A 25,464-nucleotide genomic window follows, 5' to 3' on the forward strand; every position below is an offset into this window, starting at 1 on the left:
GCTTGGTCGCAAATGGGTCTTCCAAATGGACAATGACCCCAAGCATACTTCCAAAGTTGTTGCAAAATGGCTTAAGGATAACAAAGTCAAGGTATTGGAGTGGCCATCACAACGCCCTGACCTCAATCCTATAGAAAATTAGTGGGCAGAACTGAAAAAGTGTGTGCGAGCAAGTCCTACAAACCTGATTCAATTACAACAGCTCTGTCAGGAGGAATGGGCCAAAATTCACCCTACTTATTGTGGGAAGCTTGTGGAAGGCTACCTGAAACGTTTGACCCAAGTTAAACAATTTCAAGGCAATGCTACCAAATACTAATTGAGTGTATGTAAACTTCTGACCCACTGGGAATGTGATGAAAGAATTAAAAGCTGAAATAAATCATACTCTCCATTTATTCTGACATTTCACATTCTTAAAATAAAGTGGAGATCCTAACTGACCTAAGACAGGGAATTTTTACTAGGATTAAATGTCAGGAATTGTGAAAAACGGAGTTTAAATGTATTTGGCTATAGTGTATGTAAACTTCCGACTTCAACTAAGTATTCAGAACCTTTTTTCAGTTCTTTGTTGAAACACCTTTGGCAGCAATTACAGCCTCAAGTCTTCTTGGATATGACGCTATAAGCTTTGCACACCTGTATTTGGGGAGTTTCTCCCATTCTTCTCTACAGATCCTCTCAAATTCTGTCTTGATGGATGGAGAGCATTGCTGCACAGCTATTTTCAGGTCTCTCCAGAGATGTTTGATCGGGTTCAAGTCCAGGCTCTGGCTGGGCCACTCAAGGACATTCAGAGACTTGTCCTGAAGCCACTTCTGCGTTGTCTTTGCTGTGTGCTTAGGGTCGTTGTCCTGTTGGAAGGCGAATCTTCGCCCCAGTCTGAGGTCCTGAGCACCCTGTAGCAGGTTTTCGTCAAAGACCTCTCTGTACTTTATTCCATTCATCTTTCCCTCGATCCTGACTAGTCTCCCAGTCCCTGCTGCTGAAAAACACCCCCACAGCATAATGCTGCCACCACCATGTTTCACCGTAGGGATGGTACCAGGTTTCCTCCAGATGTGACGCTTGGTATTCAGGCCAAAGAGTTCAATCTTGGTTTCATCAGACCAGAGAATCTTGTTTCTCATGGTCTGAGAGTCTTTAAGTGCCTTTTGGCAAACTCCAAGCGGGCTGTCATGTACCTTTTACTGAGGAGTGGCTTCAGTCTGGCCACTTTACCATAAAGGCCTGATTGGTGGAGTGCTGCAGAGATGGTTGTCCTTCTGGAAGTTTCTCCCATCTCCACAGAGGAACTCTGGAGCTCTGTCAGAGTGACCATCGGGTTTCCTGATTTCCTGATCAGGCCCTTCTCCCCCGATTTCTCAGTTTGGCCGGGTGGCCAGCTCTAGGAAGTGTCTTGGTGGTTCCAAACTTCTTCCATTTAAGAATGATGAAGGCCACTAACTTCTTAGGGACCTTCAATGCTGCAGACATTTTTTGGTACCCTTCCACAGATCTGTGCCTCGACACAATCCTGTCTCGAAGCTCTACGGACAATTCCTTCGACCTCATGGCATGGTTTTTGCTCTGACATGCACTGTCAACTGTGGGATGTTATATAGACTGTTGTGTGCCTTTCCTAATCATGTCCAATTAATTTAATTTACCACAGGTGGAATCCGTGACAGTACCACCCCCCTGAAGCACTGCACCAGCAGCGGGACGACAATGGCCTGTGGGATGACCACATGGACGCAGTGCGGGTCGATCACGGCACTGACGGTGAAAATCTCTGGTCAGCGAAGCGTCCAGGATGTCCACCACAGGAACCCAACACCGCTCTTCTGGGCCATACTCCTCCCAGTCAATGAGGTACTGGAGACGCCCCACCCAACACCTCAAATCCAGGACTTCACGGACCGAGTACGCCGGACCTCCCTCGATGTCCAGAGGAGGAGGCGGGGCGTCACTGGGTCCAGCCTCAGCGAAGGGACCAGGCACCACTGGCCTGAGGAGAGACACATGAAAAGTTGGGTTAAAGCGGTAATCAGCAGGGAGTTGAAAACGGTACATTAATTCATTAACCTTCCTCAGGACTTTAAACGGCCCCACAAACCGCGGGCTCAGCTCCTGGCAGGGCAGGCGGATGGGCAGGTTCTGGGTGGAGAGCCAGATCCGGTCACCTGGAGAGAAAACAGGCGTCTCACTGCGGTGGCGGTCAGCCTGTTCCTTGTGCCGACGCACGGCCCGCTGGAGACGAGTGTACGCAGCGTTCCAGATCTCCTCAGCGCGACGAAAACACTCGTCCACTGCAGGGGCCTCGGTCTGGCTCGGATGCCAAGGTGCCAGGGCCGGCTAATACCCCAACATATACTGGATAGGAGTGAGGTTAGTGGAGGAGTGGCGAAGGGAATTCTGCCCAAGGTAGAAAATCCACCCACTCCCCCAGACAGTCCTGACAGTAACACCTCAGGAACCTGCCCACTTCCTGATTGACCCTCTCCACCTGCCGATTTGCTTGAGGACGGTACATTTACATTTTACATTTAAGTCATTTAGCAGACGCTCTTATCCAGAGCGACTTACAAATTGGTGGATTCACCTTATGATATCCAGTGGAACAGCCACTTTACAATAGTGCATCTAAATCTTTTAAGGGGGGGGGGGGTTAGAAGGATTACTTTATCCTATCCTAGGTATTCCTTAAAGAGGTGGGGTTTCATGTGTCTCCGGAAGGTGGTGATTGACTCCGGTACCCGGAGGTGAGACTGACCATGACCCCCAGGCGTTCCATGAACGCCTCCATACGCGTGAGGTGAACTGAGGGCCACGGTCTGACACAATGTCCTCCGGGATCCTGTAGTGCCGGAAGACGTGCATAAAAAGAGCCTCCGCGGTTTGCATGGCCGACGGGAGCCCATTCAGAGGAAGGAGGCCACATTACGAGATACTCGTAATGCCCCGTGGTTGTGGAAAAAAAACGTTTTCCATTTGTCGCTTGCACGAATGCGCACCAGATTGTAGGTGCTCCTCAAGTCCAGTTTCGTGAAATACTGTTCCCCGTGCTTTTGTTCGATGATGGTTGGGATGAGGGGTAAAGGATAGCTGAACGTAATGGTGGCTTTATTCAGTGTTCGATAATCAATGCAGGGGTGCAGTCCCCCATCTTTCTTCTTAACAAAAAATAAGCTTGAGGAGGCTGGTGACGTAGAGGGGCAGATAAAACCCTGCTGGAGGCTCTCCTGTACGTAGGTCTCCATGGCTTCCGTCTCCACATAGGCGAGGGGGTAGATGTGTCCTCTTGGGAGGGCTGCGTCAGACAGCAGGCGATGAGGAGACAGGCGTGTAGCCTGGATCTTAGAGCAAACCCGGTGCAGATCCTGGTATTCCTCCGGTAAATCCACTTGAGGGGCATGGTCCGGACTTTCCAGCATAGTGGTGTTGACAGACACCACGAGACACCTCCCCTGACACCTGTGACCAACCCAGCAGTCTCCTCTCAGACCAGGAAATAACAGGGTTATGCCAACTCAACCAGGGGAGACCTAAAACAACGGGGTGCGTGGGGGTGTCTATAATCAAAAAGGTGATCTGTTCTAAATGATTGTCATGGGTCAGCAGAGAAACGGGAACAGTGATGTGATGTACGAGCCCTATCCCTATTGGACGATTATCCAGGGCTTGAACCGGAATGGGTGACTGTAAGGGAACCAAAGGAATGCGTAATGCAGAGGCCGGTGAGCTATCTAAAAGATTCCCGGCAGCTCCGGAATCAATCAGAGCTAACAGGAGTGAGGGGCTAGGACATTCATGGAATTTAATGGGAAAACACACTGGTTGAGTTGACAGAAAATGAGAGGAGATCTTGCGTCCTCCCTGGGTTGGAGCAGGGGAATTCCCTGGCTTGTCACCTCCTCACCTATTAGTGGATAGAGGGCAGGTCGGGGAGAAATTACCCCTTTCTCCACAGTAGGAGCAGAGGCCCAGATTACTCCTTCTCCTACGCGCTGCCTCGGGCAGAAGTGCAGAGCCCACCTCCATCGGCTCTGGCCACAGAGCAGGTGTAGCCATGGGCTCCGGATTCCACGCAGGTCTTCGTCGGGACCACCGGATCGCCATGCTGATGAGCTGGTCGAGTGACAGGTTATCATCACGGCAGGCTAACTCCATCTGTACCTCCTCCCGCAGTCCGCTGTGGAAAACAGTGACCAAAGTCAACTCGTTCCATCCGGTGAAGGCCGCGATGGTCCGGAACTCCAGGGCGAACACCGAGGTGGTAATAGATCCCTGGCGTAGTCGGAGTAGGCACTCACCCCCCTCTCGGCCCTCCACAGGATGATCAAACACCAAGCGGAAGAGGAGGGTGAAGTGCTCGTAGGACTCGACCTCGGGTCCACCCGTTTCCCGCTGTCTCCATTAGATGGGTTGATTATTCTGTCCCGTTGTATAATGATAGGAGACAGGCGCAGGAATACAATTTTTGTTATTTATTTCACTACCCAAAATGGCGTATGTCATGAACATGACGGGGATGAAGCCCAAAAGAAACCTATATATATATATATATATATATATATATAAAACAGGGGTGTAACCCAAACAAAGAGCGAGGTGTAAACCTCTAATAAATAGACAGGATGAGACCCGTAATAATAAGTGCACGCTAACACAGTAACACACAAGCCGATACAACAGAGCACAGGTACTCACAAGACCAACGAACATGGAACAGAGGGCACATATATATATATATATATATATATATATATATATATATATATATACTAATCAGGAGGAATGGGAACCAGGTGTGCGTAATGAGACAAGACAGTCCTGGGTTGGTGGTAATGAATCCAGTTAAGTGACGCCTAGAAGGCCGGTGACGTAGACCTCCGGAGCTGGTGAAAGGACTGATGCAGCAGTACCAGGGGGATCCGTGACAATTATGGGGTATTGTGTGTACATTGCTGAGGATTTGTATTTATTTAATCCATTTTAGAATAAGGCTGTAACGTAACAAAATGTGGAAAAAGTCAAGGGGTCTGAATACTTTCCAAAGGCACTGTATGTATGTATATACACTGCTCAAAAAAATAAAGGGAACACTTAAACAACACAATGTACAAGTCAATCACACTTCTGTGAAATCAAACTGTCCACTTAGGAAGCAACACTGATTGACAATATATTTCACATGCTGTTGTGCAAATGGAATAGACAACAGGTGGAAATTATAGGCAATTAGCAAGACACCCCCAATAAAGTAGTGGTTCTGCAGGGGGTGACCACAGACCACTTCTCAGTTCCTATGCTTCCTGGCTGATGTTTTGGTCACTTTTGAATGCTGGCGGTGCTTTAAACTCTAGTGGTAGCATGAGACGGAGTCTACAACCCACACAAGTGGCTCAGGTAGTGCAGCTCATCCAGGATGGCACATCAATGCGAGCTGTGGCAAGAAGGTTTGCTGTGTCTGTCAGCGTAGTGTCCAGAGCATGGAGGCGCTACCAGGAGACAGGCCAGTACATCAGGAGACGTGGAGGAGGCCGTAGGAGGGCAACAACCCATCAGCAGGACCGCTACCTCCGCCTTTGTGCAAGGAGGAGCAGGAGAAGCACTGCCAGAGCCCTGCAAAATGACCTCCAGCAGGCCACAAATGTGCATGTGTCTGCTCAAACGGTCAGAAACAGACTCCATGAGGGTGGTATGAGGGCCCGACGTCCACAGGTGGGGGTTGTGCTTACAGCCCAACACCGTGCAGGACGTTTGGCATTTGCCAAAGAACACCAAGATTGGCAAATTCGCCACTGGCGCCCTGTGCTCTTCAGATGAAAGCAGGTTCACACTGAGCACGTGACAGACATGACAGAGTCTGGAGACGCCGTGGAGAACGTTCTGCTGCCTGCAACATCCTCCAGCATGACCGGTTTGGCGGTAGGTCAGTCATGGTGTGGGGTGGCATTTCTTTGGGGGGCCGCACAGCCCTCCATGTGCTCGCCAGAGGTAGCCTGACTGCCATTAGGTACCAAGATGAGATCCTCAGACCCCTTGTGAGACCATATGCTGGTGCGGTTGGATCTGGGTTCCTCCTAATGCAAGACAATGCTAGACCTCATGTGGCTGGAGTGTCAGCAGTTCCTGCAAGAGGAAGGCATTGATGCTATGGACCGGCCCGCCCGTTCCCCAGACCTGAATCCAATTGAGCACATCTGGGACATCATGTCTCGCTCCATCCACCAACGCCACGTTGCACCACAGACTGTCCAGGAGTTGGCGGATGCTTTAGTCCAGGTCTGGGAGGAGATCCCTCAGGAGACCATCCGCCACCTCATCAGGAGCATGCCCAGGCGTTGTAGGGAGGTCATACAGGCACGTGGAGGCCACACACACTACTGAGCCTCATTTTGACTTGTTTTAAGGACATTACATCAAAGTTGGATCAGCCTGTAGTGTGGTTTTCCACTTTAATTTTGAGTGTGACTCCAAATCCAGACCTTCATGGGTTGATAAATTGGATTTCCATGGATTATTTTTGTGTGATTTTGTTGTCAGCACATTCAACTATGTAAATAAAAAAGTATTTAATAAGATTATTTATTTCCTTCAGATCTAGGATGTGTTGTTTAAGTGGTCCCTTTATTTTTTTGAGCAGTATATATATATATAAAACACACTTCACAGAAAAGGAGAAATCTTCGGTTCATCACGCTGTTTTTGTACGTCATCGAGCGGGCGAAAGGATGATTCCTCAGTGTGTGATATCAACTGTCAAACATATTTGAGGAAGCGTGATGGTCTGGGGCTCTCTTGCTGGATCCAGAGTTGGCAACTTGCAGAGTGTGTGGCACCCTGAACCACAACAGCTACCACAGCCTTTTGCAGCGCCATGCAATACCCTCTGGTGTACGCCTAGTTGGTCAGGGGTTCATCCTACAGCAAGATAATGACCCAAAACATACCTCCAGGCTATGGGGTTCATCCTACAGCAAGGTAATGACCCAAAACATACCTCCAGGCTATGGGGTTCATCCTACAGCAAGGTAATGACCAAAAACATACCTCCAGGCTATGGGGTTCATCCTACAGCAAGGTAATGACCCAAAACACACCTCCAGGCTATGTCAGAACTACCTAGAAGAAAAGACTAGACTTCAAATCATGGAATGACCAGCACAGTCTCCAGACTTAAACACCATTGAGCTGGTTTAGAATGAACTGGGCAGAAAGGTGAAAGCAAAGCAACCAACAAGTACAACACATTTGTGGGAACTTCTGCTACAGTGTTGGGAAGAACTTTCCGAACAATATTTGATTTACATTGTAGATAGAATGCCACGAGTGTGTTCGGTTGTTATGTCTGCAAAAGATGGCTACTTTGGTGAGTCAAAAGTAAAATTGTGTTAAACAAAACGATTCCATGATTTCTTTTGTCTCCAATTGTTTGTTCTATGCTTTAATTTCAGAGTACAATTAGACATTAAACTGTGAATTTCAATAAAAACTGGAAAAATGGTGTTCTAAAACTTTTGACCAGTAGAATTGGATGAGCAATGTATTGGCTTGTGTGGAATGTGTGTGTGTATACATATATACACACAATCCACATAAGCCAATAAATTGCTCATCCAATTGACCGACTTTAATACAAATTTAACAAGGACAAGAGTTTTGAAAAAGCACAACTGCTTTATTTTTTCTCTCAATAAGGAAAGGGCGAATATGATCACATATCTGAAAGGATAAACATCAGGTAGGATAAATAGTATGATCAGTTCGAGTGCACAGGTCCTCTGACAAATGAAATATGTATCCTAAAAGTACCAACAAAAAAAGCACCAGGACGATATCTTGGTGTAGGTACAGTAATGAGTGAAGACGAGAGCAGGCGGAAACCAAATGAAGTTTCTCAGGTGTGTATAAGCCGTTTCAGTGTACACCTTCCAGTCTCTGTCCAAAAACTGACAGGGTTGTCACAGCAAAAAGCACAGTAGAGATGGGCAAAAAGCCATCAATGTCCAATAAGCCAATCCACAAGTGAAAGCAGTCCACCCTGTGAGAGCATCATAGTGACCTTTGAAACACTTACCCTTTTATTAGTGATACAATATATGAATCAAACATGTTTTTAGACTCCCACCCTCCCCGACTGACCATAACTCTGAATATAGTTGAACAGGTATGCATCATGTACAGACGTCAGTGAAACACTGCCATAAAAGATGAGTCTGAACATTTTGTAGTGTCATGGAGCATTAATACGCAGAAACATTTATAACCAGTTATGACATTGGCGTCATAGTGCCCATTTTTTTTTTTTTTATCACAGATGCCAACAGTTCATATTATTTTTCTAACAAAACAAATGCTTTAATATTTCCTTCTTCAGAGCCCAAAACAACTGCAGCGTTCACCAAAAAACCTAGGCGAAGAAAGTACATCAATTCATCAAGCAATTCTAAACACCCTCTTTTGTCGTGAAATTGTAACATAAAAATAGATATTTGGACCCTGATTGAGAGTTAGGCTGCGTTTATTGCTAGCGCCACCCCAGAGACCTTACATGGTGCTGAATGTTCACTAGGGAGGTGTGCCTACTCATTCCTTCACTAACCCCTCCACCTTTCCATAGAGTATGTGTTTTAAAAAAAAAAACAATAGAGTAGTGTTTAATAGCTCTAGGATCAAAAGCAAAAACACTATAGGAGAGGGAATATAAAAGCACTTGACATGTATCAGATGTGAATTCAGATTTCAGCAACTCATTACAACCAAATGTATAGCAATAAAAAGCAACATTTCAATCAGCTGTTGAGATCGTACAGTAAGTCAATGAAGCCTGTCGTCACTCCCAAACACTATAGATACCCCCCAACACCATAGAATAAACCATATTTTTTGCCAGCTGGGGTTGATCAAAACCTCACACTACGGCAGCAGTGTCCGCTGTCTTTTGAAATGTTGCGATAGGGTCCTGGATTAGGCTCTACAATTAACACACATTCAGCACATCACATGCACACACTGCATCAACGCTAGGATAGCTTCAAATGAGGCAAGACGATTTCTCGAAAATGTCCTCGTTTTTGCTTCTGTTTACAAAACACATAGGAGAGAGCGCGACAAAACAAAAGCAAAAAAACAGCCTTTAAAAAAAGAACGGAAACGTTTTCTAAAAATCGAAGCAGTTTTGTCACAGTTCACGAGCTGTGTGAAGTAACCCAGGGGTCTCTGAGGGCGACACGCCCCAATTCACACCTTTCCATGTTTACACACAATGTCCTTAAAATCTGTCTTTTGAAGTCCTTTAATAATAGAGCAAACAGGCAATGATTACTTAAAAAAGAAAAAAAAGATTAAAACTACCAGCAAAATTCTTCAGAAAGTGAGGGAAAAGGACACGTTTGTTTTTTACACTTACAGATTTGCTTTCTTGTGGTGACATGTCAAGTGTCTGCCTCCTCTACAGGGCTATAGTCCAAAAACGTATTGTGGCAAAAACGGGGTGAACTATCTGCAGGAGCTGTTCGTTTCCTTTTTCGGGTGCAGAGCAACACAGAAAACGTGCATTTATTTCATATTTTTTTGTCACCATTCTTCTCTCGAAAAAGGACAATGTTAATAAATAAGGAGAACCTCGAGTCTGCTTACACACACACACACACGCGGTGTTTAATAATAATAAGTGTCCGGTTATGATAGTTCGGGGAGTTGGTACAGTATGCCTGCTTGCTCCTCAGTTTGGCGCCCGATCTGGGGGTTGGCAATAGAAGGCTGGGAGGTGAGTCGAAAGAGGGTGCACGGGGTTGTGCCTTCCAAAGGCAGGTTGGGTGGAGGTTGAAGGTCCGTTGCCACGCCTTGCCCTCCACTTTGACAGCCTGGGGTTTGATGGCTCAGGTGCATGGTGCTGGTTTGCCCTGCCAGCCGGGAAGGGACTCCTGGAGTTTGCTGGTCATCAGGCCCCACGACACTGCCTTCCCCTCACCCACCAGCTGGTGCCCATTTCGCAGGGCTTTACTCTAAAACACACACGAGAAACTCAAGGTTAACATTTCATATCGTTTTCAAATGGACAACAAAACAATAACACTAATGTCACAAGGAGAGAAATAGTTAAAACAATCTAATTTCAAAATGGTCTAATAGCAAGAATTAGACACCATTAGAAAAAAATCTATTATCAAGCATCCGTTTTTTTTTGCTACAAGTATTATGCACTGGAGAAGATTAATACATTATTTGTGTAACATTTTAACACATTCAAAAGAAACACCAGAGCATTCATGTATGAACTGCTTGCGGTGTGTCATCAACATGACCCTCTTACATCCAAGTTGTAAATATTAGAGGTAAATATGTATGATATTTGATTTACAGCATTTATTTATCGCCTGTGACATTTTCTTTGTGCATATAATTGTGATAAAGTCCTGATATGTGATTACGTATTTCTTTCCTTTTGTTTCCATAGATGCCCATCTAGGGACGGGTGTTAAATTAGCGTAAACTAGAAACACTCCTGCAATGCATCGGACGATTGTTTGTTCAATGTCTTTGTACTTGTCCCTATCGTAATATATCAGTAAATGATACTACGTGCCTACAAGATTAGGCTACCTATGTCTATGAGCACCATTTGATTAAATACAGTTCCCTAGATGAGTTTAAAGACAAATGAATCTTGTGATGAGAAATTTTTACCTCAGGTACCATATTACTGGTTATGACGCAATATGTTCATTATTAATTACAATAGTTCATAGCAGTGCATCCAGTTGAGTTCATTCAGAGCCATATGTAGTCTGTTCAGGGCAACTTTGACAACTAGACCCTAGTTGCTTCTTAACAGACATGGAGAGTTGAGGTGCTGACAGTGGTAATTGGCGTCACGACACATTTTAACCAATCAAAATAAATTGAGGTCATAATCGACGGAAACCTACCATCTTTGACAGAAACGGCAACTACCAAACTCTCTCCATATATGGCTTTGATTTCATACATTGGCACATTGGATTGAAGAAAAACAAAAAACGAAATGGATAAAATTCTAATTACCTATATTTACAGTGGGTGGCTCACCTTCATGCCATCCTCCGGCCCCTTGACGGTGGGCTCGGGGGCCGAGGGGGGGGTGGAGTGGGGTGGCTCGCGCCCGGGATTGGGGTATGGGGGGGAGCGGATGATGACTGTCTTGTTGACCTGCATGACAGGTCTCTGGATGGGGGTGGGAAAGGGGCCGGTGGTGGGGGGACGCATGTGCATAACCATGCTGCCCTGGGGAGGGGGGACCTGGTGGAACACACACACACACACTGTTAGCATGGCAACGTCTCAGTATATATGCATGGTTATTTTTCTTTAGGCAAATATTAAGGGGGTTGCGGAGATGTGTGCAAAGCTACAAATATTTTCCAGACTGAATTCTAAAATGACATTTCATCAAATTGCTTTATGCTCGTGACTCAAACGTACACTAGGGTCTTGAGAGGCCATTGTGCCAGAGCAGTTCAGGGAAGCTGCATGTCAAAACTGATTAGTCATTCAAATGGTGCAACATCACAGTGATTTGAACAAGCAGAATGATTGAGTTGAGGTTTCTATAACCTTGCCGTGTAGGGGGCACAGCAGGGCCTCATACCAGCCGGTGGCCGGGTCTCTGTAGCAGCAACTACAGGTCAGGCCAGGGCCACTGCAAGCCCAGCCTCGCTGCTGAACGGCCTGCATGGATGAGGTCTTCTGTTTCCAATGAAATGGGAGGGGGAGGCTATATGAGTGTGTATGGGCAGCTGGGATTGTGTGTCATGACCTTTGTGTATGTTGGTGGTGGTGGTGGTGGTGGGGGGGGGGCTGCTACTGTTAAGAGCCTGTAAAATTGTGTTTGTGTGTATGAAAGTGGGTCAAGTGCACTGGAGGACTTTGATTGTCAGTTGACCTAGTTGTTGATTGTAGAATGAACAGTAACTAGTACTACCAAGGTGCGTGTATGTACCTAATGTGTGTATGACTATGTGTTGGGTCATACCTGCTGGGTGTAATGCCCAGGCAGAGGGCCCACAGGGCCAGACTGCTTCCCACTGGGGCTGGCAGACCCTGGTCTGATGGGAGAAAGGGACAGAGATAGATTTACCATTAGCTTCCAATTACATCTATATCATCACTTTAATGCCATTATATGATCACTAAATGTTTAATTAAATATTGGACAAACTAGAAGAAAACGCAGCTGTGCTGTCAGTTTCTTGACAAGTCTAAACATTTTACTGGCAGCGAACCATGTAGAATCCTTTGGCATGTTACAATAAAATGAACACGTTTATAAGGATATGAACTAAGAGAAGACGTTTTGTGATCTAACATAAGTTTCAAGGTGACATTTAGCTGTTCCAGCTCACCTGTTGTATCCTCCAGGCATGCCCTGGGAGTGATTGGGCTTGTCAGAGAACTGGAAGCCTTTCATTTCCATCTGGGAGGTCTGGAGGAGGACAAAAAACAAACAGCCCCATTAAATATACAAGTAAGAACATCTCAATGCCATCTATGAAATGTTGTGCAACCTATGAAATGTTGTGGCATTAAAGTGATAGTTCACCCAAATGACAAATTCACTACAGTTGTTCCTTACCTTGTAAGTAGTATACGGACCAGTAGACATTGGGAAATTCTGCAAAAAATTCAAGTCATTTTGTAATTTAGGTGAACTATCCCTTCTATTTCAAAGGGATGGGTTTCACTACATTCAATGTGCATTTTTGTTTGTTTATACATGAAATGTTTACAAATCCAACCTAAAGCTAACATTTACCAATCATTAGGGTAGTTAAGCTGTAACATTGTTGGAAGGGACACTTGGTGGGTCTGTGGAGCTCACCTCTCTGCTGCCGGTCATGACAGGGGGCTGGGAGCCAGGGGGGAGCATCCTGCGGGCGGCTCCGACGGAGAGGTTCTGGCCCTGCTGGAGCTGGATGGATTGGGGCAGGATGAGGTGCTGCTGGGCAGAGCCATAACGCAGCTGGGAGCCCGGTAAGGGCATGGTCACCTGGAGCGAGAGAGAGAGAGAGGGAGGATCATTGTTCGGGCCTTTGAAACATTGAATGAAGAGAGTATAATGTTTCCATTAGAAGCCAAGCAAACTGTTCCTTCAAACTAAGGGTGCCACTGACAGAGTTGTTCCCCTTACCTGGATGAGCTGGGAGTCCATGAGCTGGGAGGAGCTCATGCCAGGGCCCTGGTTCATCTGGCCGTCATAGACCATGGTCTGGCTGCCGTTCATGGGCTGGTAGTGGGAGCCCGACTGGGGCTTGACCATGTCCGATGGCTGCATGCCCGGGAAGGCCGAATAGGGCCCCTTCAGGGGGCCACCGCCTGACAGCACCATGGGGTTAGGCTGGGACAGATTGGGATGCATGTACACCTGGGACCTGAAGGAGGGAATGGAGTTGAACATCTCCTGGGACTGGGAGACGGGAAGGCCTCCCCGGAGACCGAGCTGGGCCTGCAGAGAGGTGTGTAGGGAGATGGGGATCTGCTGGGCAGCCGCCGCCGCCTGCGTGCACACACAGGAAGGAGTGAATTATAATATTACAGTTTACCCCCTCACCAGCACATTTTCATGACAAATTGGACATCACAAATTGCCATGCAAAAATGTCATTAGTGACCCAGCAAAATCAAGCATTTTTGGCAAGTGTCATAAAAACTCCAAATCCAGGAGGCACCGATTATTGCCCAAAATGTATTTATTTTTATTTTTATACACTACCGTTCAAAAGTTTGGGGTCACTTAGAAATGTCCTTGTTTTTGAAAGAAAAGCAACATTTTCCCCCCCATTAAAATAACATAAAATTGATCAGAAATACAGTGTAGACATTCTAAATGTTGTAAATGATTATTGTAGCTGGAAATGGCAGATCTTTATGGAATATCTACATAGGCGTACAGAGGCCCATTATCAGCAACCATCACTCCTGTGTTCCAATGGCACGTTGTGTTAGCTAATCCAAGTTTATCATTTCAAAAGGCTAATTGATCATTAGAAAACCCTTTTGCAATAATGTTAGCACAGCTGAAAACTGTTATCCTGATTAAAGAAGCAATAAAATTGGCCTTCTTTGGACTAGTTGAGTATCTGGAGCATCTGCATTTGTGGGTTCGATTACAGGCTCCAAGTGACCGCAAACTTTTGAACGGTAGTGTACATAAAGAAAAATAATTGGAATAAAATCCTGTAAGACCCTATACTTGTAAGTGTAGTTAGTACCTGTTGGTAGCTCTGCTGCTGGGTCATGGTTGGGGGCACCAGACGAGGCTGGCTGGGAAAGACATGGCCATCCAGATACAGCGGGGGGACATGGTTACCTACAGAGAGGGAAATACAATTGTTATTTCAAAGGTATAATAATAATGCACAGATTTACATTTCATACAACGCATAGCCTTTTGGCAAATATAGCAATAATGTCAATGTTTAATGTGCGAGTGTCCTCTTACCCTGCATGGACATGGAAGGCGCCACGGAGGCAATGGGCATGGGGGGCATGGATACCCCTCCGAAAGAGCTGTAGCTCACCCCGCTGGAAGAGCCCACACTGCAAGGGGGCTGGGCGCCAGAGGCACCCCCACCAGGAGAGCCCTGCTCGGGGAGAGACTGGGAGTTCTCCCACGCCTTACGGGCCGACTCCATCTGAGAAAGAGGGGACGAAGGGATAGAAATGATCAGTAAAATCACAAATCTTTTGTGTTTACTAACGTTTATTTGATCTAACCTTTACTTAGCCAGGTAGGTAACTGAGAATTACATTTCTTTAACAAGACTAGTATTTAGAGATGTCTGGAGTGTGGAGAGTGTGAGGCAGTGGGGTGTGTACCTTGAGTGTGAGGTCAGCACTGGGGAAAGAGATGGGGTTGAGGTTGATGCCAGGCTGCAGGTGGTCTCTACGCAGCATGGGAATGGCCTGGGTCAGGGCCGGCTACACACACACAATGTTATTAACACATCAACAACTAGCCAATGACATCTTTTGTCCATTTTACATCTCATTTATGATATTTATTTTATCAAGCCACTTCAAGTGTAGCACTTGAAGGATTCCTTTTAATAGCCCACCTCATAATCATGAGGTGACAATGGGAATCCAGTTGAACTCAGTATATTTGTACTCACGTTGCTGACGAGGGCGTCCTGCAGCTTGGTGACGGGGTTGGACACGGGCACTGGGGTGGAACCGGGTGGCAGGCTAAAGTCAGAGTCCTTGGCACTGACACCAAATTCGATGGGTGGCACAGGCAGCACTGTGTCCACATGGAGGTCCACGCCATTGACGGGCGTGATGGGCCTCCCCTCCAGACGCTCCACACCCTCCGAGCCCTTGCGGTGCTTGAGTGAACGTTCGTTGCCGATGGGACCTGGCTTGTGCTGCTCCTTGCTCTGCTCAGGGCCCGCGTCAGAATCCTCAGAGTTGGGCTCGCTGCCTGTGAAGGAGACCTGCTTGGTCCACGAATCTCCTCCAGATGACTGGATTGACAGAGCTGAGGGAAGGAATAGAACAATGTAAGAACCACTGTATTATGTTATACAGTTGACAACACAAGAATGTTCCTATGTAGTTTGGAGGGAAAAGCTGAGTATGGGAAACAATTATCAGATGGGGTGGAAGATGAGGTGTGTGAAGGATGGGGTGTTGCCCCTACTCCTACCTGAGCTGTTAGTCTCCCAGATTTCTGTGCCCAGGTTGTTGGCAGAGAGTCCCTCTTCTGGCTGATCAATGGTCATGCCACCCTGCTTCTTGGCAAACCGCGGGGGCATCTTGGAGGTGATCGGTCTGTTCTTTACCGGAACCTGCAGTGTGGCAAACAAATATTTTTTTCCATAGATTAAGTACAACACAGCACCTCAAGTCATGTACAACTATACTTAACATAATATATGATTGAGATATTTAGGGAAAAACAGTATGTTGTTAAAGAAGTATCGCTGCTTGCATGAAACCATTAGCAATTATGTCCCTGATTGAGTCTGTAATACCAACATGTTTGAAGCAGACCACCATAGTCCCTGTGTCCAAGAACACAAAGGCAACCTGCCTAAATGACTACAGACCCGTAGCACTCACGTCCATAGCCATGAAGTGCTTTGAAAGGTTGGTAATGGCTCGCATCAACACCATTACCGCAGAAACCCTAGACCCACTCCAATTTGCATACCGCGCAAACAGATCCACAGATGATGCAATCTCTATTGCACTCCACACTTCCCTTTCCCACCTGGACAAAAGGAACACTTGTGAGAATGCTATTCACTGACTACAGCTCAGCGTTCAACACAATAGTACCCTCAAAGCTCATCACTAAGCTAAGGATCCTGGGACTCAACATCTCCCTCTGCAACTGGATCCTGGACTTCCTGACGGGCCGCCCCCAGGTGGTGAGGGTAGGTAGCAACACATCTGCCACGCTGATCCTCAACACTGGCGCTCCCCAGGGGTGCGTGCTCAGTCCCCTCCTGTACTCCTTGTTCACCCACGACTGCATGGCCAGGCACGACTAACGCCATCATTAAGTTTGCAGACGACACAACAATGGTAGGCCTGATCACCGACAACAACGAGACAGCCTATAGGGAGAAGGTCAGAGACCTGGCCGGGTGGTGCCAGAATAACAACCTATCCCTCAACGTAACCAAGACTAAGGAGATCATTGTGGACTACAGGAAAAGGAGGACCGAGCACAACCCCATTCTCATCGACGGGGCTGTAGTGGAGCAGGTTGAGAGCTTCAAGTTCCTTGGTGTCCACATCAACAACAAACTAGAGTGGTCCAAACACACCAAGGCAGTCCTGAAGAGGGCACGACAAAGCCTATTCCCCCTCAGGAAACTAAAAAGATTTGGCATGAGTCCTAAGATCCTCAAAAGGTTCTACAGTTGCAACATCGAGAGCATCCTGACTGGTTGCATCACTGCCTGGTAGGGCAATTGCTCGGCCTCTGACCGCAAGGCACTACAGTGGGTAGTGCGTACGGCCCAGTACATCACTGGGGTTAAGCTACCTGCCATCCAGGACCTCTATACCAGGCGGTGTCAGAGGAAAGCCCTAAAAATTGTCAAAGACCCCAGCCACCCCAGTCATAGACTGTTCTCTCTACTACCACATGGCAAGCGGTACCGGAGTGCCAAGACTAGGACAAAAAGGTTTCTCAACAGTTTTTACCCCCAAGCCATAAGACTCCTGAACAAGTAATCAAATGGCTACCCGGACTATTTGCATTGTGTGCCCCCCCATCCTCTTTTTACGCTGCTGCTACTCTCCGTTTATCATATATGCATAGTCACTTTAACTATACATTTATGTACATACTACCTCAATTGGGCCGACCAACCAGTGCTCCCGCACATTGGCTAACCAGGATATCTGCGTTGTGTCCCGCCACCCACCAAGCCCTCTTTTATGCTACTGCTACTCTGTTCATCATATACAGTGGGGGAAAAAAGTATTTGATCCCCTGCTGATTTTGTGCATTTGCCCACTTACAAAGAAATGATCAGTCTATAATTTTAATGGTAGGTTTATTTGAACAGTGAGAGACAGAATAACAACAAAAAAAATCCAGAAAAACACTTATCAAAAATGTTACAAAATGATTTGCATTTTAATGAGGGAAATAAGTATTTGACCCCTCTGCAAAACATGACTTAGTACTTGGTAGCAAAACCCTTGTTGGCAATCACAGAGGTCAGACGTTTCTTGTAGTTGGCCACCAGGTTTGCACACATCTCAGGGGGGATTTTGTCCCACTCCTTTTGCAGATCTTCTCCAAGTCATTAAGGTTTCGAGGCTGACGTTTCGCAACTTGGTACATGGCCCCGTCAAATGATGCGGTGAAGTTGTCCTGTCCCCTTAGCAGAAAAACACCCCCAAAGCATAATGTTTACACCTCCACGTTTGACGGTGGAGATGGTGTTCTTGGGGTCATAGGCAGCATTCCTCCTCCTCCAAACACGGCGAGTTGAGTTGATGCCAAAGAGCTCCATTTTGGTCTCATCTGACCACAACACTTTCACCCAGTTGTCCTCTGAATCATTCAGATGTTCATTGGCAAACTTCAGACGGGCATGTATATGTATTCTTGAGCAGGGGGACCTTGCGGGCGCTGCAGGATTTCAGTCCTTAACGGCGTAGTGTGTTACCAATTGTTTTCTTGGTGACTATGGTCCCAGCTGCCTTGAGATCATTGACAAGATCCTCCCGTGTAGTTCTGGGCTGATTCCTCACCGTTCTCATGATCATTGCAACTCCACGAGGTGAGATCTTGCATGGTGCCCCAGGCTGAGGGATATTGACAGTTCTTTTGTGTTTCTTCCATTTGCGAATAATCGCACCAAATGTTGTCACCTTCTCACCAAGCTGCTTGGCGATGGTCTTGTAGCCCATTCCAGCCTTGTGTAGGTCTACAATCTTGTCCCTGACATCCTTGGAGAGCTCATTGGTCTTGGCCATGGTGGAGAGTTTGGAATCTGATTGATTGATTGCTTCTGTGGACAGGTGTCTTTTATACAGGTAACAAGCTGAGATTAGGAGCACTCCCTTTAAGAGTGTGCTCCTAATCTCAGCTCGTTACCTGTATAAAAGACACCTGGGAGCCAGAAATCTTTCTGATTGAGAGGGGATCAAATACTTATTTCCCTCATTAAAATGCAAATCAATTTATAACATTTTTGACATGCGGTTTTCTGTATTTTTTGGTTGTTATTCTGTCTCTCACTGTTGAAATAAACCTACCATTAAAATTATAGACTGATAATTTCTTTGTCAGTGGGCAAACATACAAAATCAGCAGGGGATCAAATACTTCCCCCCCCTACTGTATAGTCACTTTAACCATATCTACATGTACATACTACCTCAGCCTGACTAACCGGTGTCTGTATGTAGCCTCGCTACTTTTATAGCCTCTCTACTGTATATAGCCAGTCGTTTTATTTCTTTACTTACCTATTGTTCACCTAATACCGTTTTTGCACTATTGGTTAGAGCTTGTAAGTAAGCATTTCACTTAAGGTCTACACCTGTTGTATTCGGCGTACGTGACAAATACACTTTGATTTGGAATTATTTTGATTTTACTCAAAACTGTGTCTATTCTCTAGACTGTTCGTTAAGATTTATTTAAATGTCTCAGGCTTATTTGAATGTTCTGTCAACTTACAGGAGCTCCTTGTTCCTTTCTCCTTCTGTCGTCTTCCTGTGGGCGCCGCAGCTGTTTCTTGGACAGGTCTTGGAACCCGTCTGGACTAGGACCCCCAGAATCCCCCTCAACTGGAAGACACACGTGTGCCACATTAAATCAGTCATCTGGCCCACCAGGTTGAGACCCCTGGTTAAGATTTCATTTGAGCAATGCTTAATTGACTCAAGTATGTGTTACTATGAAGTTGGTGCCTGGCATACTCACTGGGGTAGCTGTTGAGGTCGTACTGAGACAGTGGTTTGGCCAGGTCTCCCTTCACAGACCTGGGCTTCAGCTCCTTGTCCAGCTTCTTCCCCGAGGGTTCGTTGGCCTGGTGGCCTTCCTCAGACTGCTCAACATTGTAGACTGGGCCTGACTCCTCTGGGCTCCTGCTGTAAGTAGGGAGAGACATTCCATGAGTCAGGTGTTACCACTTAAAACGTATTATTGTGCGAAAGTGTTGCTAAGGTTTTTTTTTAGAAGCTCCAGTATATTGATGTCTTGAGGATGTTTTGAAACAATTAAGTCAAGAAAAAAACAATATCAACAGTTCTGTTGAACGTTCTCACACCAAGTTTGCATATGCCAAAGTTAGCACAGTACTCACCTCTTATGGTTGGAGGACCCTCCATTCTGCCAGCCGTCATTCCTGTTACAGGAGGGCAGAGCATTAGGGTTCTCTGAAGAGCGTGTCATCTTGTTCCCATCCACCTCACCCTTCCTGTTCTGCCGGTCCACCAGGGGGCGCTGGCTGGAGAAACTCCTCTTGGCCAGCTCCCTCTTCTCTCCAGACCCAGGATCCCCGTGGCCTGAGTCTGAGTGCCCATCTCCCCCGTGGGCCTGCTGCTGCTGCCCTCCACCACGCTTCTCCCTCCAGTCGCTGAAGTCGCTGTTCTCTGAGCCAGTCTCCCAGTCCTCCGCCTGGCCGTGCTGACCACCGGACCTACCCCCCCCTCCGGAGTAGTGGCCACTGGACCAGCTGTCCTCTTTACCTCCCTCCTTGGAGCGGCTCGGCCAGGGGTTTGCGAATCCTTCCGATCCGTTGATGTACTCATCGCTGGTCCACTGGCCGCTGCCGGGCTCCCTCTCTTGACGTAGTCGGCGGAAACGTGGGGGCTTGTCCTGGCGCGGCGGCCTCCGTCTTCTCAACGGTTGTTGTCCAGGGTTGTCGCTGTCTATGTAGTACTCGCCCTCCCCGCTGCGGTCCTCAGCGCCGTTCTCCATGAAGGAACCAGTAGAGCCAGTAAACTTGGGGATGTATTTGAGGGGCTCACGCTCTGCAGGTGGTCTCCTGGAATAGGTCTCGGTGCCCAGGCCGTAGCCGTTCTCCTGCATGGGCCCACCGCCACTGCCAAACTGAGTCCCCCGCCCCCTCCAGGTGGAGATGTCTCTGGAGCCGTTGTTGAACCCTCGGCTGGTGTTGTAGCCCCTGCCAGTATCGAGTCTGGGAGGCAGCGAGCGGCCGAAGCCTCCGAACCCCCTGCTGCTGGCTTTGGCCTTGTCGCGGGCATCACTGGCTGCCTGTTCTTCCGTGTACACCTTGTTGGACCTCCAAGAGTCTCGGTCGGCCTTCCTGGTCTCTCCCTGCTCTGGGTAGCTGCCACCCTCTCCGTTTTCAGAGCCCTTCTGGCGTCGCCGCTTGGGCAGCTCCTCGTACTCTGAGGTCTCGCTCAGAGTCTCGCTGACGTTGCGCCTCCTCGGCTTCCCCCTCTGCAGGTCCTCCACTTTGACAAAGTCCCTGGGCAGTCCTCTGCCTCGTCTCTGGGCTGCAGCGGCGTCCCTGCTATTGATATTGTTGTTGTAGCCTCCTCTGGGGTTCTCTCGGCCTCCCCGGCCTCCTCTGGAACTGAACTCCCTGAAGCCGCCACGGCTCCGACCTCGACCCGTTCCCCTGGCTCCGGCAAAGGCCTGCTCCTCATCGATGAAGATCCAGTTGTTGCGTCGTGGTGCACCAGGCTCCCTGCTCTCCTGGCTGTCTCTGGAGGACTGGCTCTTTCCGCTGTCCCAGCTGTTCTCCTTCGGCAAATCTTCACTGTGGATACTGGCTGGCCTCTCTATTTTAGCAGGAGCTGGTGGTTGTTGCTTCTCTTCTGGCTGCTTCTCGATAGCAGGTGAAGCCGAGCGTCTGTTACTTACTAGGGGCTGGTTGTCTTTCTTCAGGTCATATACGTTAGTGAGCACCTCCTTTTCCAGGCGGTAAGGGACTACCTTCTCCTCAGGCTCCACTTTGGGCTTCTCGTTCTCCTTGTCCTCCACTTTGAGGGCCTTTAGCACAGGCTTCTTGATGGGACCGGTCCTGCGGGTCAGGGTCCTACCGCCAGTCTCAGAGGGCTGGCTTACACTGCTGGCAGGGGAGCTGGAGCCAGGATCAGACCACTGGTTCTGACCACCAACACCAACTTCCTTCTTCTGGCCTCCATCTCGCCTATGGAAGTCTGAGTCAAAAACCTTTTCCTTGGAGGTGTCGAAGAGTTCGTCACAGGGTTCAGTGCCGTCCTTCAGGTACCTGTCTTTGGGCTCCTGTTTGGGGTAGTCGCTGTCTACATGCTGCTGCTGGGGCCGGCTTGGGGCTGAGGAGAGCAGGCCTTGGTCGTGCGGGTGGTGATCCCTGTCGGGACTTTTGCTCTGGTGGTAGGCCTGATGGGAGAGGTCACCAGATGGGTTGTCTAGGCACTCGTTGCCACTCTCTTCGTACAAGTCCTGCTGGGAGCATGTCCTGTCACTCCGGTCGTCTGGCTGGCTCCTGTCTGAGCTCTCGTGCTGTCTCTGGTAGGGTGGGGTGAAACTGCGAGGGGGGTAGCCATCTTGGTTCCACACGGGGTAGGGCTCGGTGGAGGGGGCCTTTCTCTCCTGATGCATGCTGGGATGGCAGCCATCGTCAGAGGCGGACCCTGGGCTGTTCAGGTGGTCTGGCTGCATCATCGATTTCATCATTCCTACGCAAACACAGAGGTGGTATTCTACAGTTAGTGATGATACAGATGCAGGATTATTTGGAGATCCATATCAATCTAGAAAGTTTGACCATGATGTCACTAAACTAAAAAGTGAATTAAGAAATGAAATCAGGAAATTCATCATTCCCTTTAGTAAAACAATACTATTTTCTCAGGTCTCACCTGAAGAGTGGACAGCGTTGGGGTAGTAGTCCACGGGGGAGCGGCCCTGGGCCATGCGGGGGTCCAAGAAGGGGGGCATCATCATCCAGCGGGGGTCGAAGCCCAGCATGTGTGGGGGGTAGTATCCCCTCGGGGGGTGGCTGGAGCCAGAGGGGGCGAGGTGGCCAGACTGCTGCCAGTGCTGCATTTTATACACTTGGTCCTGAGAGGGGGAGGGACGACATAGAGCATGAACCCATTATGTTCACACACTGGTACAATTATTCACCTCACATAAAAAAGTGACTAGATGCATTTAAAGAAGTGTACTATATGCAGCGAGTGGTTATTTCCTGTTTTGTCAATTGCCTATTGCTGTGCATCCACCACAGAACTCATTAAAACACTACACAACAGAATAAAACAAACACACCCGTTGGCCCCCTTCATAATACCCGACGACCGTCGTTACGGAAAACACCTGCTCCTGTGAACTCTGACGGGCCTTTCTCAAGCCGCTAATCCCGCCAGGAATTAGGGAGGGGATAAGGATTTTTGGGGCTGGAGGGAAGGGGCTGCTGGGAAAGCATCAGATGGTGTCGGCCGGGTGGCTCACCTGCTGCTGCTTTTGGAAGCGGGGCGGGAGGGGTTTGGAGGCCTGGTGGTTTGTGTAGTCGGGCAAGGGAGAAGTGGGATCAGCCCCGCCCTCGTCCTCATTGCGGTAGGGGGCAAAGCCCAAGGTGCCCTCTTCCCTGTAGTCCTGCTGGCCGGGGGAGTGCTCCAAGGGACACTCAGTGTCTGGGACAGGAGAGGAGAGGGAGCGGGTTATAATCCTACTTTTACATAGCTACCCATGTTTCCAGTGTTGCCATGTTTGTAGTTTTCCAGCCAAATTGGACTACTTTGAAAACAGTGTCGCGGGTGAAAATGTATTGGTCACGGGTGGCAGGTTTTTGGGCTACCTCTAAACTGTACAGCGGCCACCATGTCATTTCTCTTAAAAATATATACATTTCACTGTGACCTGCTGCTGACTATCAGGCAGTGAGCAAGCTGTTATTGAGTGAGTGAATGAGTGAATGGTGGATTGGGGGAGGGCCGAAGGGGTGTGTGTGTGTTGACAGCACAGGTTGAGAGAGTGCTGCAGCAGAGGCAGTTGAGTCACAGAGACAGCAGCATGCGCACACGTCATGACAACTTACCAGTTGTAGATAGGTTTTATGGAAAAGGGCGTCTCCGTAATGACCAAATGCGCTAAAACTGATATAACAGCGACAAAGCATTAGAAAACTACTTCGGGAGCACTAGAGCTCTTTGGAGAAATTTGCTCAGGAGGTGGTTTAAAGTAGACTGCATTCTTATGTCCTAAGAACAGCCTTTAGCCTTGATATATTTGTCATATACCACACCTCCTCTGGCCTTATTGCTTAATCATAGCAGTCAAAACAAGTTAAATCGACATCCATTGATGGAAAATGATCTGGAGAGATAAGGGCAATTCATATTTTCTCTTGCAATATATTCTTAAATTCGGAAGAACTATTTTGATGGAAACCGAATTTTGCTTCTTAACCTACATCATTAAAAATGACATCAATATTCCTTCTTAATTCACTCAATAACGTTATGGGAAAAGGGTTTATTGGATATATTTGGCAACTCCTGTCGGGGCAAACATTTTCGGGGGCTAGTTTTCAGGACTTGTGGGCAGGTTCAGAGGTCATTGGGGCTAGAAATTTTTGTTAGACCTGGCAACCCTGTATGTTTCCTACACGTCGTTCAGTGATAGCCATTCAGTAAAATGTTCAATTTCAACAGTAAGTGCACACTATGACTGAGAATTGAAGTTAGTATTTTTAACTGATCAACCTGAATAAATACATGTTTACTAAACAAACAGTAATGGCGGTTTGGTGTTACCTTTCGTGCCATATTGCCAGCTCTCCTGGTGGTTTTTGCTCTCTCTCCCAGTGGACAGTGCTGCCTCCTTGCTCTCTGCATCCTTCGCTCCCTCCTCAGACCTTGACAACTGTCTCTCCGTCTTCCCAAACCTCTCGTCTAGCCTCTTGAGCTTCTCGGCGCAGGCGGCGAGTCTCTCCTCACGGGCGCGTCTCTCCTCCTCCTCCCTGCGCCGGCGAGCTCTCTCCACTGCCTCCGAGAGTTCCGGTGATACAAACTTGGCCCGGGCAGGGCCCTGGCGCTCCTCCTGGTCGTCCAGGGGTTCACCCTGGTGTGCCATGCCAGGCCCGGAGCTCTTCTGCTGGGCCTAGAGACGCCACAGAGGAGGGTTCGGGGGTGTTAATGTGGGGACTACATGGGTTTTGTGTACAATGGACTCAATTATTCTCTTCCTACAGGTGTATGTACTCTTTATGTTTTAATGCCTAAACATCAGTTCATCTTACAGTGACCTCCACCATATCTCCATATGTGCTTCTGCATTTCTACCCTGGAAGTTGTAATTAAACATTCACTTTTTAATCACTACAAGGTGATTTGTTGAGTCTTATTTCAATCAAGGGTTATTGATAATAGTCATGTGCATTGTCTGAAGACTTCATGACCACTGATAGGTGAAATGACTGGACGGGCTTCTGCCATATTTCTTTAAACTCAAAACTTCAGAGATCAGTGGTATTGAAGGCTAGGGGGACCAGGCAAGGGTAGCAGCCTGAGGCATAGTGGACTCAGGTACGACCTTACCTGTGGTTCTCCAGAGGGGAACCTGCTGTTGATCTTCCTGTGGGCCATCTGCTCCTGGAATGCCAGGTAAGCCTCCTCCTCGGGGCCCTCCTGGGGGTACGCCCCCTCTCCTGAGCTCAGCGACAACTGGTGCTCGCGACGCTGGTTCTCCCATTCAGCCCTGGGTCAGAGATAGAGCTCACAATCAGTCACTGCTACAAGGTCACTGCTCTTAAAACTACAGAAATAACACCAACAATATTCTATTCAGTCACAAACACAAAGGGGGTGGGGGTAATTTCACCACATCTTGTTCTTTTCGGCGTGCTCCTCCTCATCGTCACTGAACTTGAGTTTCTCGCCATAATCCACTTCTTCATGGATACCTGGAATGGTGAGAGAGCAACATTTTTATCAAGGTCAATCTAGTTCCGCTGGGGCACATGCACAGAAATGTTGTTTCAGTCTTTGTATGATGCG

The 25,464-nt window shown here is 47.8% G+C and overlaps 1 protein-coding gene across 6 annotated transcripts in view; it reads right to left on the reverse strand.

Annotated features, from left to right (window-relative positions):
* Positions 1-7,648: 7,648 nt before the first annotated feature.
* Positions 7,649-25,464, reverse strand: part of prrc2b (proline-rich coiled-coil 2B) — a 33,239-nt gene continuing 15,423 nt past the window's right edge. For 3 of the 6 annotated variants that reach the window (XM_082955342.1, XM_082955343.1, XM_082955341.1), the window contains exons 10-30: positions 25,289-25,370; positions 25,006-25,165; positions 24,223-24,568; positions 22,919-23,100; positions 22,324-22,525; positions 19,812-22,140; positions 19,430-19,596; positions 19,184-19,293; positions 15,677-15,818; positions 15,144-15,508; positions 14,848-14,949; positions 14,471-14,663; positions 14,241-14,338; positions 13,160-13,525; positions 12,851-13,018; positions 12,605-12,643; positions 12,375-12,454; positions 12,005-12,077; positions 11,587-11,718; positions 11,062-11,271; positions 7,649-9,998 (exon numbers count right to left, since the gene is read on the reverse strand). In XM_082955342.1, the coding sequence (XP_082811468.1) occupies positions 9,873-9,998; positions 11,062-11,271; positions 11,587-11,718; positions 12,005-12,077; positions 12,375-12,454; positions 12,605-12,643; positions 12,851-13,018; positions 13,160-13,525; positions 14,241-14,338; positions 14,471-14,663; positions 14,848-14,949; positions 15,144-15,508; positions 15,677-15,818; positions 19,184-19,293; positions 19,430-19,596; positions 19,812-22,140; positions 22,324-22,525; positions 22,919-23,100; positions 24,223-24,568; positions 25,006-25,165; positions 25,289-25,370 (5,672 nt within the window). In that variant the 3' untranslated portion in view covers positions 7,649-9,872. Of the gene's footprint in view, positions 9,999-11,037; positions 11,272-11,586; positions 11,719-12,004; positions 12,078-12,374; positions 12,455-12,604; positions 12,644-12,850; positions 13,019-13,159; positions 13,526-14,240; positions 14,339-14,470; positions 14,664-14,847; positions 14,950-15,143; positions 15,509-15,676; positions 15,819-19,183; positions 19,294-19,429; positions 19,597-19,811; positions 22,141-22,323; positions 22,526-22,918; positions 23,101-24,222; positions 24,569-25,005; positions 25,166-25,288; positions 25,371-25,464 lie in introns of all 6 variants that reach the window. The other 3 variants (XM_082955344.1, XM_082955345.1, XM_082955346.1) reach the window with 3 other exon arrangements.

The sequence above is a fragment of the Salmo salar genome, chromosome 01 (assembly GCF_965601325.2).
Source record: "Salmo salar chromosome 01, fSalSal1, whole genome shotgun sequence".
NCBI classification, from domain to species: Eukaryota; Metazoa; Chordata; class Actinopteri; order Salmoniformes; family Salmonidae; genus Salmo; species Salmo salar.